At 46.1% G+C, this 19,059-nt stretch overlaps 1 protein-coding gene across 1 annotated transcript in view; it reads right to left on the bottom strand.

Annotated features, from left to right (window-relative positions):
* Positions 1-16,801, bottom strand: part of ATG14 (autophagy related 14) — a 44,751-nt gene extending 27,950 nt beyond the window's left edge. Inside the window, exon 1 of the mRNA XM_066608277.1 lies at positions 16,544-16,801. Within this exon, the coding sequence (XP_066464374.1) occupies positions 16,544-16,770 (227 nt within the window). The 5' untranslated portion in view covers positions 16,771-16,801. The remainder of the gene's footprint in view (positions 1-16,543) is intronic.
* Positions 16,802-19,059: the final 2,258 nt, after the last annotated feature.

Raw genomic sequence — 19,059 nt, 5'->3', positions numbered from 1 at the left:
AATACGTCGGGCGCACACAGAAGGGCACGCGGCCCGAGAAAGTTAAAAACTCTCTGGCTCTCATGTGTAGCAGAGAGAGGTCACCTGGAGCTGCTGTAGGCGGTTCCAGGTCACATGATTGCTGCCATCCAATGGATAACAGCGATCATGTAAAGTTAAAAAAAAAGTTAAAAAGAAAAGAAAAAAAGTTTAAGTCTCATCTTCCCTCACGGATCACATCTGTGAGGGGAGATGAAATAACGTACCTAAGGCCCCCGGATTTATCCGTGGACCTTACCATGGCTTCTGCGCCCGCCGACAAGATGGCGGACGCATGTGCAAAAGCTACAGATTGCCAGGGTAATTCAAAATCTCCCCGCACCTGGATAGCAAACATAGCCAAGAGCCTGGAGATTTCACAGGGGCCCGCAATTTGCAGCCCCTGGTCCAATACAAAAAAGGCGATCACAGAAAAGTTAAAAAAAAAGTTACAAGTTTCACCTCCAATCACAGATCCAATCTGTGAGGGGAGGTGAAATTACTTATCTAAGGCCTCTGGCAATGTCCCCGGATGGGATCTTTATCCGTGGACCTTTCCCCAACTTCGGCGCATGTGCCCATCAGCAAAATGGCGGACGCAAGCGCAGAAGCTGTCGAAGTCCTGGGAAATTTAAAGTCTCCTGGCTACTAAAGGTAGCCGAGATCCTCGAGCAGTGACTGAAGGCCGCGGTGAGCGGTCCCCGATCGCTGTTATCCAATGAATAATGGCGATGACGTAAAAGTTTAGACACAGTTGAAGTTTGATGCGCCTTTCGGTTTGCGCCCCATTGTGCATACGGACATAGAATTAGGGCCACAACGGGTATGTTTCTGAACACAGGACGAACGGGGGGTGTGAGGGTTATGAACATATTAATTTATATATGTATGTATCTTTGATATACGTTTCCGGAGGCTGTAGGCCTAAATTGTACACTCTATTCTGTGTCCTATGAAAAGCTCTGCTAAATGAAGTAGAGGTGTAATCTTAAATGTCCATCATGTCTCCAAGATCTTGTTTAGCTTTTGTTTACAAAGGTTGTGAGGAATGCTTTGATCATTGTCTGCTGTCTAGGTAGGGCATGTGATTAATATATAGAGTGTGATGATAATCAGGGTACCAGACACGATGTCTACATACAAACAAATAAAGCATTGTTTATAGAGAAGACAAAATTATGTACCAGTAAAACAGGTCGACCTCTGTAAAGCAGTTCAACCTCTGATACGCCTACTATTTTTTGTATAAGAAAGACAAAGTACACAATAAACTCAGATTGCTCTAAGACACGACCGTGATGCCTGTGTCTATTGCTTTCTCATGGTGGCTGCCATAACCACCTCTGATTTGGAGCCCCACAGCATATTAACGTAACATGGATTTATCCCTATCAGTAATTGGCGCCCGATCGCGGGGCTTGATGGAACAAGAGGACCACCTACACCTCGAACCCCCCCGGACCCAGATGGGATAAGGAGCCACTCGGAACCACGGATTGACAAAAACTGCGCAGTAAGGTAAGGTTTTATCTTGCCACAATCTATCCGTGCTTCCTGGCTGCTCCTTTCCTGTCCGAGGGGTAAGAAGTGCATGCCTCTTATAAATCTTCAAGCTTTTTAAGAATTCATATGGTGGGCTGAATATGCTGTGCGGGTGTTTAACTGTTATTGTCTTTATTTGTTACTTTGCATGGTCAGTGTACAGAATATGATACCCTATTGCCAATCTCTGGAAGGCATGGTATAAGTTATACCAGAGAAGCCTAAAATTTTCAGGGGATAAAACCCCTGATGGGATCCTCTTATTAACATAAGAGAAGTAGTAGAGACGAGGTAAAATATGCAGGGTGAGGAAGTACAGAATATGAAACCCGCTTGCCGATCTCGGGAAGGCATGGTATAAATTGTACCAGGGAAGCCTAAAATTTTCAGGGGATAAAATCCCTGATGGGAGCCTCTTATAGGTATAAGAGAAGTAGTTGAGACGGGGGGAAATAAGCAGGGTTGGGAAGTACCGACACTTTTAGACAAGTGAGGAAGTACTGACACTTAAAGTACTGACAAAAAAAAAATAAAAAATAAAAAAATTGTAACTGACATGCAAATGTTTTTGTCTTTATGTGTGTGTATAAATGGAAGGACCTGTATGAGAGTTAGACTGTGTTATATGGTGTATACTGTCCGGTAACCAGAAACGAAATGAAGCAAAAATGACCAAATGCTGAGCCAGACCACAGGGGGTGGAGCTAGGTGATGTAAGGAGATGGGAGGGAAGAACAATAGGAACAGGTCTTGCTCCACCCTCCACACAGTCCAGCCTAGGTGAGAAGTGTGTCTCCATTTTAAGTGGATGTTGGTGTATATATATGTATATTGTGGTAATGTATAGAGTGAAGGTCACTCTTAGACTCCATGTTAAGTCTCTCACTTGAACAAATGGAGTGACCAAAGGAGGGGCATCTAATCATCTAATTTTATTCCTGAGACTAGTTGTGTGAGATAATAGCCCAGGATTACCACAGTGCATATATGTATATACAGATTCGTGGAATATGTGGAATTCAAAAATATTGAGTTGTGTTAATTTGAATATTATTGAATTTAGATATTAATATGAGATAATTGTGTACTTGAAACACCTGATAAGTACTTTAGTCAAATTAATAACAAAAGTTCTATTTAAAGTGTAATTCATCTTCAATGAACAACAGTATTTTATTTGAAGAGTGTATAAAAATAATAATAAAAATAATAAGCCTCTTGGTGTATATAAACCGCCAGCCATTGGCCATAGTGCTGGTAAAGAGGATAAGGTATGGAAGACTGCATAAGAAAATAGTGAAACAAACAATTGTTTTATGTGTGTGAAAGAATAAAAACAATAAGCCTCTTGGTGTACATAAACCGCCAGCCATTGTCCATACTGCTGGTAAAGAGGATAAGGTGTGAAAGATAGCTAAAGAAATTGGCAAATGAATATTGGTCCCCATCCCACTTATTAGGGTCCCAATCAACTACAGTATGAACCTTTCATAGTGTCTTATTCTCTTTGAGGCGTAATTTGAACTAAGTCTTGCTCCTTGCAGCAATATATATTAATGGCACTGTGAACAGGATTACGCAGAGAGTAATACACTAGTTTGTTTTAAAGGAAAATTTTGATAAACTGATAGTTGAAGAATTTCTTGTGATAATCGGGCTTAGTGTGAAAATGTCGCTGTTTAAGAAAATCCGCAATAGTACGAAAATGTCGGTAGCTAAGAACAAAGAAGTGTCCGATGAATTGTTAATAATGCCAGGGTGGAATAAAGCCCCCTATAATATATTGGCCGCTGAGTGGTCGCAGTGTGGTGAATATCAGTATGTAGGTAGAAATGGGCATAAGTTGTATTGTGTTTGTCATTGGGTAGCCTATTCTGAGCGAATTGTGTAAAAACCGCGGTACTAAGAGTTTTTCTTATCTATACATAATTCGCTCATTATTGGAAATCTGGTGTACAGTAAATACAATCCCAATTTCTACTTCACATATTATCAGTCCGTATAGGAATGAATAAAACCCCCCTTAGTGAGTGTGAATTTGCAGTTTTTGTAAGGTGGGGGCAAGTGTATTACACTCTAAGTTCATTTTGAATAGTCCGCCCAGGTTATTTGCACAATAGAAGATGCTTACAGGCAGTGGAACCAGTTATACAGCTATTTGTCTGAAGAAGTTTCTGTGTTCTATAGAAGATAAGATACATTTCAAAGGGTGGAGTACTGGGCTTTAGAAGACCTACTTGTCTTTGCAAAGAAATCTGAATTAAGAATTGGTTATATTTGGCTACACAGGAAGTATGTTGTATTATATATATATATATATATATATATATATATATATATATATATATATACTGTTCAGTAGCTGAAAATGAAATGAGAAAAGAATTCAAAGATGTTCTCTCATTGTCGGGTTAGTTCCCTCTTCCATCTTCACCCCCTCCTTCATCTCAATTCCAACCGTCTCCTCCCCACCCTATGCCAAGTCATCCACTCCAAGGTCAAACATTGGACTGGAGGGATGGACCTGCTGGCATTGTGGACAACAGAACCCGGATTGGGGAGAGAGCTGCCCTGCTTGCGGAGCTCCTCGGCACAAACCGGTTATGCCTATGCTCACTAGATCCTAGGCTAGTGAGTGGAAGCATGAGGACAAGAAAGAGATGCAGGGAGCGGAGGGTGGAATAGGAGCAGATGTAAAACAGGGAAGGCAGTGGGAACGATAATCTAAAATTATGTGAAAAACTATTGTGGCACAGATTGGGATAAAATTAAACATAGAGAATTGAGAAGTGGTAAAATATTTTTAATTTGTCTGAAACATTGGGGAAAAAGAAAAAAAAAATTTGAGAGAATCCTCCTTGTCTCTTTCTAATATCACACAAAGAGAAGGAAGAAAGTGTAAAACAATTCTATGCCCGCCTTCAACAACATTAGTCAGATCTGGGGTATAGGGGCATAGAAAAGATGGGCAAACATGTACTTAGTATGGCCTTTGTAGAAGGTCTATTGGAATCCCTAAGGTCATAGATAATAAGCCAGAGTGGAGACAGTCTGAATCTCCGGCCCTTTTTCAGACAAAAGGGCATTTATGTAACTGTCCTGCAGGCTTGGACTCCGCCTGAGGGGACTGTGCTGTTGCAATATGTTAATGACTTTCCAGCTTTGTGCTGAGGATATGAAAACATGTCAATCTGCACCCATTTCTCTTCTAAAAATTTTTTTAGCAGAAAATGGCTGCAAGGCTTAAAAAGGAAAAATTACAGCTTTGTAAACAAAAGGTTGTTGTCTACCTCAAGAAGGCAGACATCTCACAGAACGACGCAGGGCTGCAGTTCAAGCCATTTCTGTATCTTCTTCTGCTGCCAAAGCTTCGCACCTTTTTGGGACTTGTCTCATACTGCCGTCCCTGGCCTTTCATGCGACAGCAGTATTGACGCAAAAACATGGAGGATGTCCACGGTCACTTGGGTATTACTCCATGAGATTGGATCCGGTAGCCCGAGGAGCCCCCTCCTGTGTCTGTGCGGTGGCAGCAGTACAAGTAGTGGTTGACAAGTCTTCTGAGTTGGTCCTGAACTACCCTTCTAGTGGTTCTCACCCCTCATGACATCCAGAGTATACTCACTCAAGTGCAACCTAAACATCTGTCTCTAGCTCGTCAAATAAGGTTGCAATGTGCTTTGCTCATGCCCCCCCCCCTTTAATATTTCTTTTCAATGGTGAACCCGGCTACTCTTCTTCCAATCGAGTATCCTGTTTCAAATGGGGGAGGGGGAGGCATAGGTGATCAAATGGGGGAGGGGGATGCATAGGTGATCTATGTATTACAGATCAGCTATTTTTAAAAAATTTTTGCAAATAAGAACGTGATCTATTTGGAATAGAATATCAGCATGATTGTCTAGCATTGATGCAACAAGAAAAGTTTAAGTTTTAAAGAGTTATTGAAACCCCTTGTTAATACATATTTTGAGTTGTTTTTATAGATGGTACCAGGGTGATTGATGACTCCACACCAGATATGCAGTGTTCACACAACAAGATCTCTAAAAGCAGAATGCCTCCGCATGTCTCAGTACAAGAAGCGAAACTGAAGGCCCTCACTGAGGCGTGTAGAGTGACAGAAGGTAACCATTTACACTGACTCCTGGTATGTATTCGGCATAGATCATGGTGACGGCCCAATATGGAAGGCCAGACATTTTTAAACTTCTGTAGGACAACCCATTGACAATGGTGTAGCAGTACAGAACCTTATGAAAGCCCTACTCCTACCAGACAAAGTAGCAATCCTGAAGGTGAAAGCTCATACTAAAGCCAACAGTGCAGAAGCAAAAGGCAACGCCCTAGCAGACTTCAACGCAGACAGCGGCCCTCAAGCCGTGGAAGAAAGAAGAAAAGAAGATACTGACCGCACAAGTCAGAGACTATGATTTGGACTTTGATAAAAATTTGAACATTGATGTACTAAAGACATTACAGTCACAAGCCAGCAAAGAAGAAAAAGATAAATGGACTAATATGGGAGCAGTAGAACAGGGTGGTGTATGGCAAACAGTCAGTAACTTGCCTACCACGATCCCTGTACCCCATGATGGCCCAGCTGATCCATGGAAAGACTCACCTATCGAAGGCAGCTATGTTACCTACGCTTGAGAGAGAAAGGGTTGCCCCCTGGGTTCTTTGTAGCTGCTACATCATTTGTCCAGTTTTGCATGAGCTATGCCGTAAGCAACAGGGTAGAAGTAAATTGACCACAAAGGCACTTGCCAGGACCACTCTACCCATTTCAGGGATTGCAAATTGACGACATTCAGCTCCCACGTGTTGGGAAGTATGAATATGTGCTTGTTGTTGATGTTTTTCAGGTTGGAGGCGTACCCTGTTACAAAAGTAAATGAGCAGGTAACCGAAAAGAAGCTCATGAATAAGGTAATCTGCAGATACGGGGTACCAGAGGTAATCGAGTCAGATAGAGGTACACATTTCACAGGTGAAATAATGCAACACTTCATGTCTGCCCTGGGTAACTCCCAGGTATTTGACACCCCTTATCATCCACAAAGAGCCAGAAAACCATTGTGCATTATAATATTTCTCTTCAGGCAATGAAACCCTGCACCAGAGGAAAACGAAAATGGTATGATACCCTATTAGGGGGAATTGGTACAGGTGTAGGGGTTCTAAACTCTATAGATTTAGAGGTGATGAAGAATAAAATGGCTGGGGTAGGACAGGATGTTTCTAGATTGATAAATGTTCAGGCACAATGCATGCCTTCCTTGTTCCTCCCCCGATGTCTTGCATTAGGATATGATAAGGATGTATTAACGCTTTTTAATCTGGTTTTGCGGTTTAAAAGGATTTGTTTGTAAATATGAGTAAATTCATGAACTATACACAATGTAGCCTGCAATATGTATATATGATTCACGAGAGGGACAAAGCAGTCAGATGTGATGACAAATAATGAAAAATTGTGGAGAAATATTCTCAATAATGTAATTCCAGTAGCATCCTGGATACGGCCCGGGGGTGATGGTGTAGAATGCTCTGATGAGTATAGCACTGGGGAAATGATTTTATGATGTAAAGGAAACAAGCCTGATGTGTAAGTCTGTAGTACTACCTGTGGTGTTCGGACCGCCTCTATATGCTTTACAATATTGGTTGCCCAAGTTCACAGGTATGATGATTTATAGTGAAAATAAAACCCATGGTATAGAGAACTGTGAAGAAACACTGGATGGCCTAGCATGCGGACGGAGTACAGCCGCATATGAGCCATGTTTCCAGCAGCCTTCAATCAGCATATGTGATTGGACGGTGTTACCTGCTTCTTCTATATGCTGATAGAAGTTGGCCCCCAATATGTATATATTCTTTGTTGCCAACCGAACTGGAACCACCAGTATGTATAATCTCATCACTCCATTGTCTGGATGTATACAGAACATATCGGTGATACATAGATTTACAGAAACTTACACCTTTTTGCCAGATGCTGAAGCTGCAATAAAGTATTACTAGCACCCAGATGCTATCCCTATGTCAACTCTGACTGTATCCTTGGGTAGAATTGTAAGACTAATGATAGATACTGAACACCTTTAAAAACATTTGGATGTTACTAACCTCTCCCTTATGGAATTAGAAAAATGTATGGGTAGGAGATAACCTAGTCAGCCTAGGTACTAAGATCCAGGTAGACACAGAGTATAACTGGTATGATATTTTTACTGAATGGTCACCTATTGCAGGAAAGATGATGGATTTTATGTTTCACCCTTTACTAATACTGTTTCTTTTGTTCATTCTTTTGAGTGTTTGCAATTTATGGAAATTCTGTGGGATACGGAGACAAGCAAATTATCTGGAATCACTCCCTCTACGATATCGTTAAAACAGTCATACGTAAAAGAGCAACAACAGTGGGGATCCGGCGAAGAGGATAGAAAGACCGGCGGGGGTGGCTTAGCACCCTTGATAGTACCACTACAAAGGCTCTTTTCAAGATGGACTGTTTCAAAATGGGGGATTGTGAGGGTTATGAACATATTAATTTATATATGTATGTATCTTTGATATACGTTTCCGGAGGCTGTAGGCCTAAATTGTACACTCTATTCTGTGTCCTATGAAAAGCTCTGCTAAATGAAGTAGAGGTGTAATCTTAAATGTCCATCATGTCTCCAAGATCTTGTTTAGCTTTTGTTTACAAAGGTTGTGAGGAATGCTTTGATCATTGTCTGCTGTCTAGGTAGGGCATGTGATTAATATATAGAGTGTGATGATAATCAGGGTACCAGACACGATGTCTACATACAAACAAATAAAGCATTGTTTATAGAGAAGACAAAATTATGTACCAGTAAAACAGGTCGACCTCTGTAAAGCAGTTCAACCTCTGATACGCCTACTATTTTTTGTATAAGAAAGACAAAGTACACAATAAACTCAGATTGCTCTAAGACACGACCGTGATGCCAGTGTCTATTGCTTTCTCATGGTGGCTGCCATAACCACCTCTGATTTGGAGCCCCACAGCATATTAACGTAACATGGATTTATCCCTATCAGGGGGGAATCCATTTTGAGCTGAAAGAATGTTTTTTAAAATGGCACAATTGCCAAAAAAATTAAAATCGTAATTTTTTCCTTCTGCTTTGCTCAGATTCATTCAAAAACTGTGGGGTCAAAATACGCAGCACAGCCCTAGATGAATGTGTTAAGGGGTCTAGTTTTCAAGATGGGGTCATTTGTGGGGGTTTTCTGTTGTTTTGGCTGCTCAAGGGCTCTACAAGTGGGCTATGGGGTTAACTTTACTGGAACACTCATTTAACTGTAAAGATCTACTGTATGTGTCCATCTGAATCTAGTTAAAGGGGTTGTCCGAGATATAAATAAATACTATTGATGACCTATCCTCAGGATTGGCAGGTGTCTGCGGCTCAGGGTCCCTACTGATCGGCTGTCCACCCGGCCCACCATCAGTGTGGACAACGCTGGAAGCGGATAGCTCCATTAACATTGTACTGGCCTGGTTTGGGACTGCAGGAACAACTCCAACTGACATTAATGGGAGTCTGTAGTACAAAACTGGACTGAAACAAGACAGACGCTTCTTCTAACAAAGATAAACATCCAGGCCCGGCTATGTTTTACCAAAACCTACATGAAGTCTGCCAGAGAACGTGTTATGGTCTGAGACCGAGGGGGAACTTTATGGCCATAATTCCATAACAAGTTTGTTGCAAAGCCAACCCTGCGCATCACCAGAAGCCCCCATACCCGCAGTGAGGACGGTGCCGGCAGCATTATGCTTTGGGCTGTTTTTCTGCTGCATTCAGGGCTTTAGTCACGGCAGAGGGGATTATTAACAGTCCCTAATATCAGCCCATTTTGGCACAAAACCTTCAGGCCTCTGCCAAAAAGAGGAAGAGGAATTCCACCTTTCAGCAGGACAACCACCCAAAGCAGATCACCAAATCACCAAAAGAATGGCTTTGCCAGAGCTCAGACCTGAATGGCATTGAAGATCTGTGGGTGACCTGAAGAGGGCGCTACACACGAGATGCCCTAACAGTGACAAATTTGGATTGCTTTTGCAAGGAAGAGTGGGCAAAGATTGCCAAGTCAAGATGTGCCATGCTGATAGACACCAACCCTAAAAGATTGAATGCTGTCATGAAGTTAAAGTATTAGTTTTAGGGTGTGCATATTTATTGTTTTTTTACATTTTTCCACCCTAAAAGTAGTCACTTTGTTTTTCAATGGGATTATACAGATAACGTTCACATTGGAAATAAATCTGAAATGTTTCATCTATGGCCCAATGCACACGGGCGTATTTGCCCGCTGCAAATACAGCCCATAGGACATGCATTGAAAAACACATTTCCATGCCCACGACAGGAAATCAACTGCATTATTCCGCTCGCGGGGTGGAAATCGCGGCATGTCCTATTCTAGTGCAAGCCCCCCAGAGGCTTACACAGCCACATCATCTATGACGCGCTGACTCTACACTGCGCATGTGCGACAGCCGGCATATCCACAGTGCAAAGAAGACACCAGACAGGTAAGCCGGAGGTCACTGCAGGGGCACGGGGGCTGAGAATCCCCATTGAAATCAATGGAGGCACGGTGTGTGAGAGAGAGAGTGGCCCAAGTGCTAATGGAGGTCTTATTTGTAGTTTGAAAGTAAAGACAGAAGACTTTCAACTGGGTGCTGGATATATGGAAGATTTTCTTGGAGTTCTCCCCTTCCATCCAACTGTGTAAGGACTACATTCGTTACAAGGTGGGTGAGCGACTTCTTTATGTGCAACAGTACTGCTAGAACCAACGTCAGGGGAAAGAGGGAACAGGCGCGTTTGGAGGACTAACTCCACGCCCTCAGGATCGCCCCGATGACTCCACGCCCTCAGGATCGCCCCGATGACTCCACGCCCTCAGGATCGCCCCGATGACTCCACGCCCTCAGGATCGCCCCGATGACTCCACGCCCTCAGGATCGCCCCGATGACTCCAGGGAGGTTATTAGCATACCCTTCCGATGGAAGAAATAAAAGAAGAAAAAAAAGTTTGCTGGCAGAACAACACAGCGGCGATTTCAATAAAACCACGTCTACCATACAGGCTGCAAGTGCTACAGCGCTGTGTTACTATGCCACAAATGGGTGGCAGCTGCCCTATAAACCTTCAGAGAGGGGTTTCTTCCAGCAGCTTTTAGATTTCATTTTTTAAAGCAAACACCACCATGAATTACATTTTTTTAGCAAGTTTTTGGGGTTGTCAGAATTATTATACAGCTGCTTATTTTATTGTCAGATGTTTATTTTTCTGTAGAGAAGTCTATGGGAATACGCCGGGAAAGAAAGAAAGAAGAGCGCCAGAACTGGAGTAAGCTGGGGGGGAACACACGGATCCCCAAAAATTAACCAAATGTGAAGAAAAACGCCACAATATTATGTCCTGCCTTTAAGGGTACGTTCCCATCTAACACATTTGGTGCAGTTTCCACAGTTTCACACCTTCCAACTTTTTCGCGCTGCTGTAATTCCACACCCAATGTTAAGCTATATTCACATAGGCACTAGGGATTCCGTCTTTTCTACTCCATTATGGAAGAAGGTAAACAGAAGGGAGGGCAGATGGCCAGTATGGGCACGAAGAAGCCCTCACCTGTAAGGTGCATTAAAAACTTGAAGCGTTCTTCTACCTTTTATGCCATTTGGCTGTTGTAGCTTAGTTCGTGTATGTAGAAACCAGCTTTACATCTGCGACACCCGGCGGCTGCAGTTCCAATGAGCCGCGCCGCTCGTCGGAACTGTTAACACTTTAAATATCGCTGCCAGAGCGGTATTTAAAGTGCTAACAGTTCCAACGAGCAGCGCGGCTCATCGGAACTGCTTCCGCCGGATGTCTGCTGTAAGAAACAGCCTGCACCCGGCGTTCAGGGGGCCCGTACAGTGTCCTGCGATAAGATCGCAGGACACTGTGCGGTTGCTAGGCAGCCGGGGACCTCCTGAAAGGCCCCAGAGCTGCCTATGCAGAGTGCCCATCAAGCGCACGGCTTGATAGGCGCTCTGTATAGACAGCCCTGGGGCATTTCAGTAGGCCCCCGGCTGCCTAGCAACCGCACAGTGTCCCGCGATCTGACCGGACAGGCTTCTATCAGGCTTGATAGAAGCCTGCCCGGTCCCTGCACAGTATGATGTAATGCCATAGCATTACTTCATACTGTGCAGAACAGATTGTTCGCACCTTGCAAAGTTCATAAATCGAATGTTCGCAAGGCAGGGACTATCTGTATTTCGACTGTTGCAAAATCATGAGTGTACCAGCAGGTGGCGATATGACTAAGACCAGAGACAGGCAGGTGACAACATCACATTCATCACTCTGGCCTCCAGTTATGAGAGCTCACGTTGCACCTTCTTATGTAAGGACTATGAGGACGGATGTGGCCCTACATGGCTCATATGTAAGAATTTGTTTTACCTTAACTGTACGCTCCCAGTTATCTGCCCATAAACCTGAGAATAAAGTCACCTAAACCTGAAGACAATCTGACGCACCATCATGTGGACTCCAAAATGTTTCCATGGGAGATAAGTAGAGATGAGCGAGCATACTCGCTAAAGGCAAATACTCGAGAGAGTCTTGTCCTTAGCGAGTACCTGCCCGCTCGTGAGAAAAGATTCAGGTGCCGGCGGGGGAAAGCGGGGTGGAGGAGATCCCCCCCCTCCCACTCCCACAACCCACCACTGACCCCCGCTGGCACCCTAATCTTTTCTCACAAGTGGGCAGGTACTCGCTAAGGACAATACTCGCGTATACTCGAGTATTTGCCCTTAGCGAGTATGCTTACTCATCTCTAGAGATAAGCTGATGCCGGACACCTATGGGGGGGAAGGGGATCTCATCAGCCGTTCCCTTACTCCCCATCATTTAGGGGGTGTCAGAAGAGAAATATGTCTGTCTAGCATCAACCATTATAGCACTCGAAAAATCAGAGCTCAACTAGTAATACCTTTTAATTATAACAAGGAGAATGGGGAGGGGAAAGGGGAGATAGGCATCCACCGGACAACCGGGAGCCGCTTATTTCCTGGGGGATCATCATATGCTGACATTACACACATCTTTAGGACTTGGTTATACAGCTAGGTTGTCTCCAGAAGGGAAAAGGGAAGCCATTCTAGTTCTCGGAATCTGAACCTTCATTTTGGGTATATTTCCTTCCGCCAGTTTTCACCCCTTCAATTTGATTTTCATTTAAAGGGTGAGATCTGCTGCAGATCTGCGCCAAAATCCGAGAAAATCCACAGCGAATCAGCAATATGTGAACACACCTTTAGGCCAGCTTCACATAGACGAGATATGCGCGTTCTGAGACGTACAAATATGAACCCCATTCTTTTGAACTGAGTCATACACAAGCAATTCTTCCCCTCACCGCGATGTGGGAAAGAAAAAAATAAATAAATAAATTGTGGCACGTCCTATCTTCGGGGCGTGCCCTCGCATGGCCGTTGTTCACAATGGGGCCGGCGGCAGCATCGTACCACCTGCTGGTAGGTACACCAGAGTAATGCAAAGCGATGCAAGGCTTCATACTGAAAACACTCCGAAATCGCTACTTCACCAAAGCGATGCCAGGCGATTTTGATACAAAAAAAAAAATAAGCGCATGTTGGCGAGAGCAATACCACTCTGGCCTGTGTGAAATTAGCCTCAGGCATACCCACAGGATAGACCTCACATTGCTGGTAGGGACTCCCTCTGATCAGAACAAGGGTCTCCCATAAGGCAGAATAGAGAGACACAATCACCTACAAATGAATGCCTCACAGCGGAGCTCTCTATAGGGGGATCCTCACCTATCAGACATTTATGGGAGGAAATCCCTCCATAAAGCAAATTACATATATATTGGTGTAGGACAGCATAGTACACTTACATCGTATCTTTACAAGGTACAGAATACAAGACATGGGTATTATTGTATCTTGTCACCACCAGAAACTAGGGGTTTGACAGAGCTTCCATGGAGGAACGCCCCTGTCACACCCCTAGCTTCCGATAGGTGCAAGATGAAGGTTCTGGAAGGTGCTAGGATTAGTTATATCACAGCCACCACCGGCTGTCACTGACTTTCCCTCTGCGGCTGCGGCCTCCCTGGGGCAGTGAGTGAATGTTCCCACTACACTGTATGGGCTCCCTTGCGCTACTCTGCGGCTGCCAGCTGTAGTGGCTCTCCGCAGCAGGAGTCAGCAGCGCTTGCATGGACCCATGTGTGTGGCCAGTGGCTTCTCCACCACTGCATGAGCAGCATGACCAAAGCTCAGCAGAGCTCACATGTACCGGGCGTCGGCTGCGTCCGGTGGCTTCTCCCTCACACCATCAGGAGCAAGACGGGCAACAGCGGGCCAGGATGTGCGACTGACTGCTGTCACAGCCACCGGATACAACGAAGAAGCTGCTCTTAGTTACTGGCAGGACCAGTGAGCCAAGCAGGGGGAGGCAGGACCAGTGAGCCAAGCAGGGGGAGGCAGGCCTGCAGCCAATGAGAAATGGGGGGCGTGCCCAGGCCGTCAAGCTTATCTGTATCTTGTCACCACCCACAGTTCCGGTGGCATCAAGATACATTAATACCCAAGACATGTATATCACAGTGTGTATGTGGGAGGGTGTAAACATTTTATAATGGAAGCCTGCAGATTCCACTCTGACTATAGGAATACATTTACTGTCAAAACATTAATATCACGCCCCTAGTAGGAGTTGTCGGATGGAATGAAACCTTCTATGTGTGATTGTAATGTTGATATAAGTAAATGATTACAATATCAGAGCAAAAGGATAACTTATTGTGGAAAACTGAACCCTTGCATGGAGGCTCTAGTACCCTGTTGTACAGCCTCTAGCTTGTATACAAGATGTGATACGGGTGGGCATGGAGGCTCTAGTACCCTGTTGTACCTCCAGCTTGTATACAAGATGTAATACGGGTGGGCATGGCGGCTCTAGTACCCTGTTGTACCTCCAGCTTGTATACAAGATGTGATAAGGGCGGGCATGGAGGCTCTAGTACCCTGTTGTACCTCCAGCTTGTATACAAGATGTGATACGGGTGGGCATGGCGGCTCTAGTACCCTGTTGTACAGCCTCTAGCTTGGATACAAGATGTGATACGGGTGGGCATGGAGTTTGTGATACTGGCGGGCATGGAGGCTCTGGTACCCTGTTGTACCGCCTGCAGCTTGGATACAAGATGTGATACTGGCGGGCATGAACGCTCTAGTGTCCTGTTGTACTGCCTCAAGCTTGGATACAAGATGTGATACGGGTGGGCATGGAGGCTCTAGTACCCTCTTGTACAGCCTCTAGCTTGGATACAAGATGTGATACGGGTGGGCATGGAGGATGTGATACTGGCGGGCATGGAGGCTCTGGTACCCTGTTGTACCACCTCTAGCTTGGATACAAGATGTGATATGGGTGGGCATGGAGGCTCTAGTACCCTGTTGTACCACCTCTAGCTTGGATACAAGATGTGATACGGGCAGGCATGGAGGCTCTAGTACCCTGTTGTACCACCTCTAGCTTGGATACAAGATGTGATACGGGCGGGCATGGAGGCTTCAGTACCCTGTTATACCACCTCTAGCTTGGATACAAAATGTGATTCGGACGGGCATGGAGGCTCTAGTACCCTGTTGGGCCACCTCTAGCTTGGATACAAGATGTGATAAGGGTGGGCATGGAGGTATACAGGTTCTGTTTGGTATCCTGTAAATATCAGTCCACATTTGCTGTAGCTGAGCCTCTAGATCGTGCAACTTGTAGGTTGTTGAAGTTGGCTTCCCAGATGGTCCCATACATGTTCTATTGGTGATAAATGTGGTGACCGGGCAGCACGGAAGTGTGACAATGTTGTGGGGGCTTTCTGGGACCCCTTTATGTGTGCGGCCGAGCATTCTCCTGCTGGAAGCCCTGTCATGAGAGGAACACGTGACGGCAGGACACCCTGAACATATCACTGAGCTGTCATTGTCCCTGGTACCACTACTAGGGGTGACCGACTGTCAAATGCAATGTACCTCCTGACCATCACACCAGCAGGGGGCAACGTGCCGCTCCACAACTAAGGCAGGATTGGGGCGCTCGCCCGAGGTCTCCAGACACAAAATCTGCTGTCAGTAACTAAACTAAGGCCGCCTGCAGACGGCCGGGTCGGATCCCGCTGTGAGAATTCTCGCAGTGGGACCCGACCCGAGCCCCTGCAGGGACCAGCGCAGGCAGCACTCACCTCTCCCGCGGCTCCGGCTCTGTGATGTGCCGGCTGCCGTCCAGATGGCGCATGCACAGAGCGGAGCCAGCGGCCGGGGAGTGACATTTCTCTGCGGGCCTCTGCGAGACCCGCACAGAATTAGAGCATGCTGCGGTTTGTTTTCCGCGCAAGATTCTGCGCGGACAAATCACGGCCGTCTGCATAGGTTTGCGTTTTCTAACACAATCCTATGGCAGCTTCCAAGGGGGGGAAATTCTGCAAGATTGCTTTGGTGGATATTTGGACTGAAACTGCTTTATTCCGCTGTGGAAACCTCTCCATAGAGAGAAGCAGGCGGCAGTGTACATGGTGATGGGCCTTCATGGCCGCAGCACATGGATGGGATTTCTGCCAATCTCACCCACTTTGCTGGTTAGTCCCAGTTTTAATAATACAGCGGTATCTCCGTGGGGACGGTCAGCAGACACCACCAGGTGACCCCGGCCTACAGGTGCTGGCAGGACTGCAGCTCTAGCGCCCCCCAGAGCCAACAAGTGGTCCTCCAGGTATAGGAGCACCGCCATCAACACCCCCCGGCGGGCACCCCGCCATCATGGAGCCGCGCTGTCCTACCGCCATGCTAGACCCTTCTATAGAGACCACCGGGATGTAAGCGGCGCCCCTCCCCACCGGTCCCGTTACCTCTCCGTGTCCCGCCCGTCAAAGAAGACGAAGTCTCCGCTCTGCACGCACTTGGCGCAGGTCAGCCGCCGGCGGGTGGTGTTACACAGCGGGCAGCGCTCCACCGCCACGTACAGCCCCTCGGCGTCGTCCACAGAGTCCACCAGCTCCGGCCCTCTGCGGGGGCTCCCGCTGCCCCCCGCCAGGTGCTGCCAGCTCGGGGCTCCCCGCTCACTGGGAGACGCCATGACAGCTTCTTCTCACCGGCTGTCACGTGGGACTTTGTTTTCAAGCAGGTGCATACTGGGAAAAGGGGGCGGGGATAAGGGTGATTGGCAGGCGGGAGGCACGTGACCTACATGTGGATTCCTGCGCCGCCGCTGCTCGTTCTTCCTCTGTCCTAATGCTCCCCAGCCAGCTGACACGTGACTGGGGGGTCCTTGGGCAGTCATATAACTAAGCACATCTGCCATAAGTGTGTTTCCTGAGCACATGGACAGCCCCTCTAAGGCCTCATGTCCACGGGGAAGATCAGGCCCGCCGCGGATTCTTCATGCAGAATCCCGCAGCGGGTCCCTCCTTTCCGACAGACATGAGGCCTAAAAAGAAGAATTTACTTACGTGTCCGGACGCTGCGGATCTGCCCTCCGTTGCGGCCAGATCTTTTTTTCTTCGGCCCGGCGGATGTCCCTACAAGAGTGTCTGCCTATGTTGTGCAGGTTACATCCACCGCCCTCAGTAAGAGGTGTCTGCCGCAGCGGGAACAGCAATACAAATCGCCAGATTGCGGAATTAAAAATTGCACACTACATAGCAGTTGCTGCAGCTTGTGGAGGAGATTTTCAAAATCCCATCCACTTTGCTGCTACTATAAAGGTTCTGGAATTTCCATGCGGAGATTCCGCAAAACAAATCCACCTTGTGTACACCCAGCCTAAAAGGGGCTTTCTAGGTAGCACTCGCCGGCATGCATTGGGGGTCGGACCGGACGCACTGCTGCATTGATTACAGCACAAGCTGCAACTGCAATTACAAGTGCTGGCCACTACCCGGGGTGGAGCAGTGTGTCCGGTCTGACCCAGGGGTATTCTAGCAGGTGGAAAACCCATTTAATGTTACCCGAGTCATTCCCAGCCTGGGAATCACTGCGCTACAGCAAGATGACTGACAACCAGTATGACCACCATAAAGACACCTATAGAAACCAACACAATGCAGAACACGTCAGCAGTGAGATAACATGTATCTAGTCACCGGGATCCACAGATCCAATCTAGAACCAGAGAAGGAAGACGTGACGGCATTCAAGGTGCAAAATGTAAGAGTCTTTATTCCTCACATAGCAGCAACATTTCGGCCAGGTGGTCTTTATCAAGCATACGGGTACATGGAAGTGTCATATTATATATTAGTGACGCAAGAAAGTCATAATCCCCTCCCACTTCCATCATCTCTGATCAGCCTCCACCACAGCGTGCAGATCCAACATGGCGCCATATCTTCTATCTCCATAAGGAATCTGTCAGGGTTGTCAGTTAAAGGGAACCCGTCAGGTCCTGGAAGCTGCGTGTTATAATGGCAGAGGCGCCGATATCAGCCGTCAGTTTAGTAAAAATGATTTCAGAAAGGTTTTAGTGCTGGACTGTGTATCCTCATATCAGCGCGCTCTCCCTGCGCTGCTGGTTAGTAGTACTCTGTACAGTAAGGTTATGTTCACATGGGGCAGAATTTGCTGCGGAGCGCCTGCAACAGACATTCTACAGCAGACCTGCAGCACAAAACCCATACTGTGGAGCGGATTTGGACATGGAATTTGATGCGGACTTCACCCCCTCATTTGAAGGGGTGGATCCACACTGCATAGCCACTGTAAAAATTTACATATTACGTATTTAAATCCCGCAGCTTCAGTGGATTATTTTTTTTTGGTAATTGTGGACAAAATTTTGAAAGTCTCATTCAGGTTAGCGCTGCAATAAATGCTGATTGTCCAGATAGAGGGTGACGATGAAATCTCACAGAATTTGTTATGACAGTGGCAGGCACTGAAAGTCAGGTGACTGCTGCGTTGCCATATTCCCAAACTCCCGGAATCATGGTGCTCATGATATAAGAGTCAGGGTGCATTTACACAGGCAAGAAAAATCGTGCACTTTTTGCGCGTCGCGAGAGAAAAAAAAATGATTATGAAACCAATGATTTACAATAGTTTCCTTCCCATTAGCGATGTTTTCACTCATGAGATGTTTTGATTCTGAAGACCAAGATCTCAAAAGCTTCCTGCTAGAAGCAGCAGTTGCTACATGGGTGCCACTGCTCCATTGATTTCAATAGGAGCACCAGAAATTACAGAACATGAGCGCTCTGCAATATTCAGTGCTAGATTGAAGTGAATAGAGCCATGATGTAACCTGCACAACCGCCACTTCATTCATCTACCAAGTTTTCCCAAAAATAAGACCCATCCTGAAAATAAGCCCGCCCCTGATTTTTTAGGGATTTTCGGAGAGGCTTGAAATATTAGCCCTACCCCCAAA

The sequence above is a fragment of the Eleutherodactylus coqui genome, chromosome 6 (assembly GCF_035609145.1).
Source record: "Eleutherodactylus coqui strain aEleCoq1 chromosome 6, aEleCoq1.hap1, whole genome shotgun sequence".
NCBI classification, from domain to species: domain Eukaryota; kingdom Metazoa; phylum Chordata; class Amphibia; order Anura; family Eleutherodactylidae; genus Eleutherodactylus; species Eleutherodactylus coqui.
This window is presented reverse-complemented; position numbering and strand designations above follow the sequence as displayed.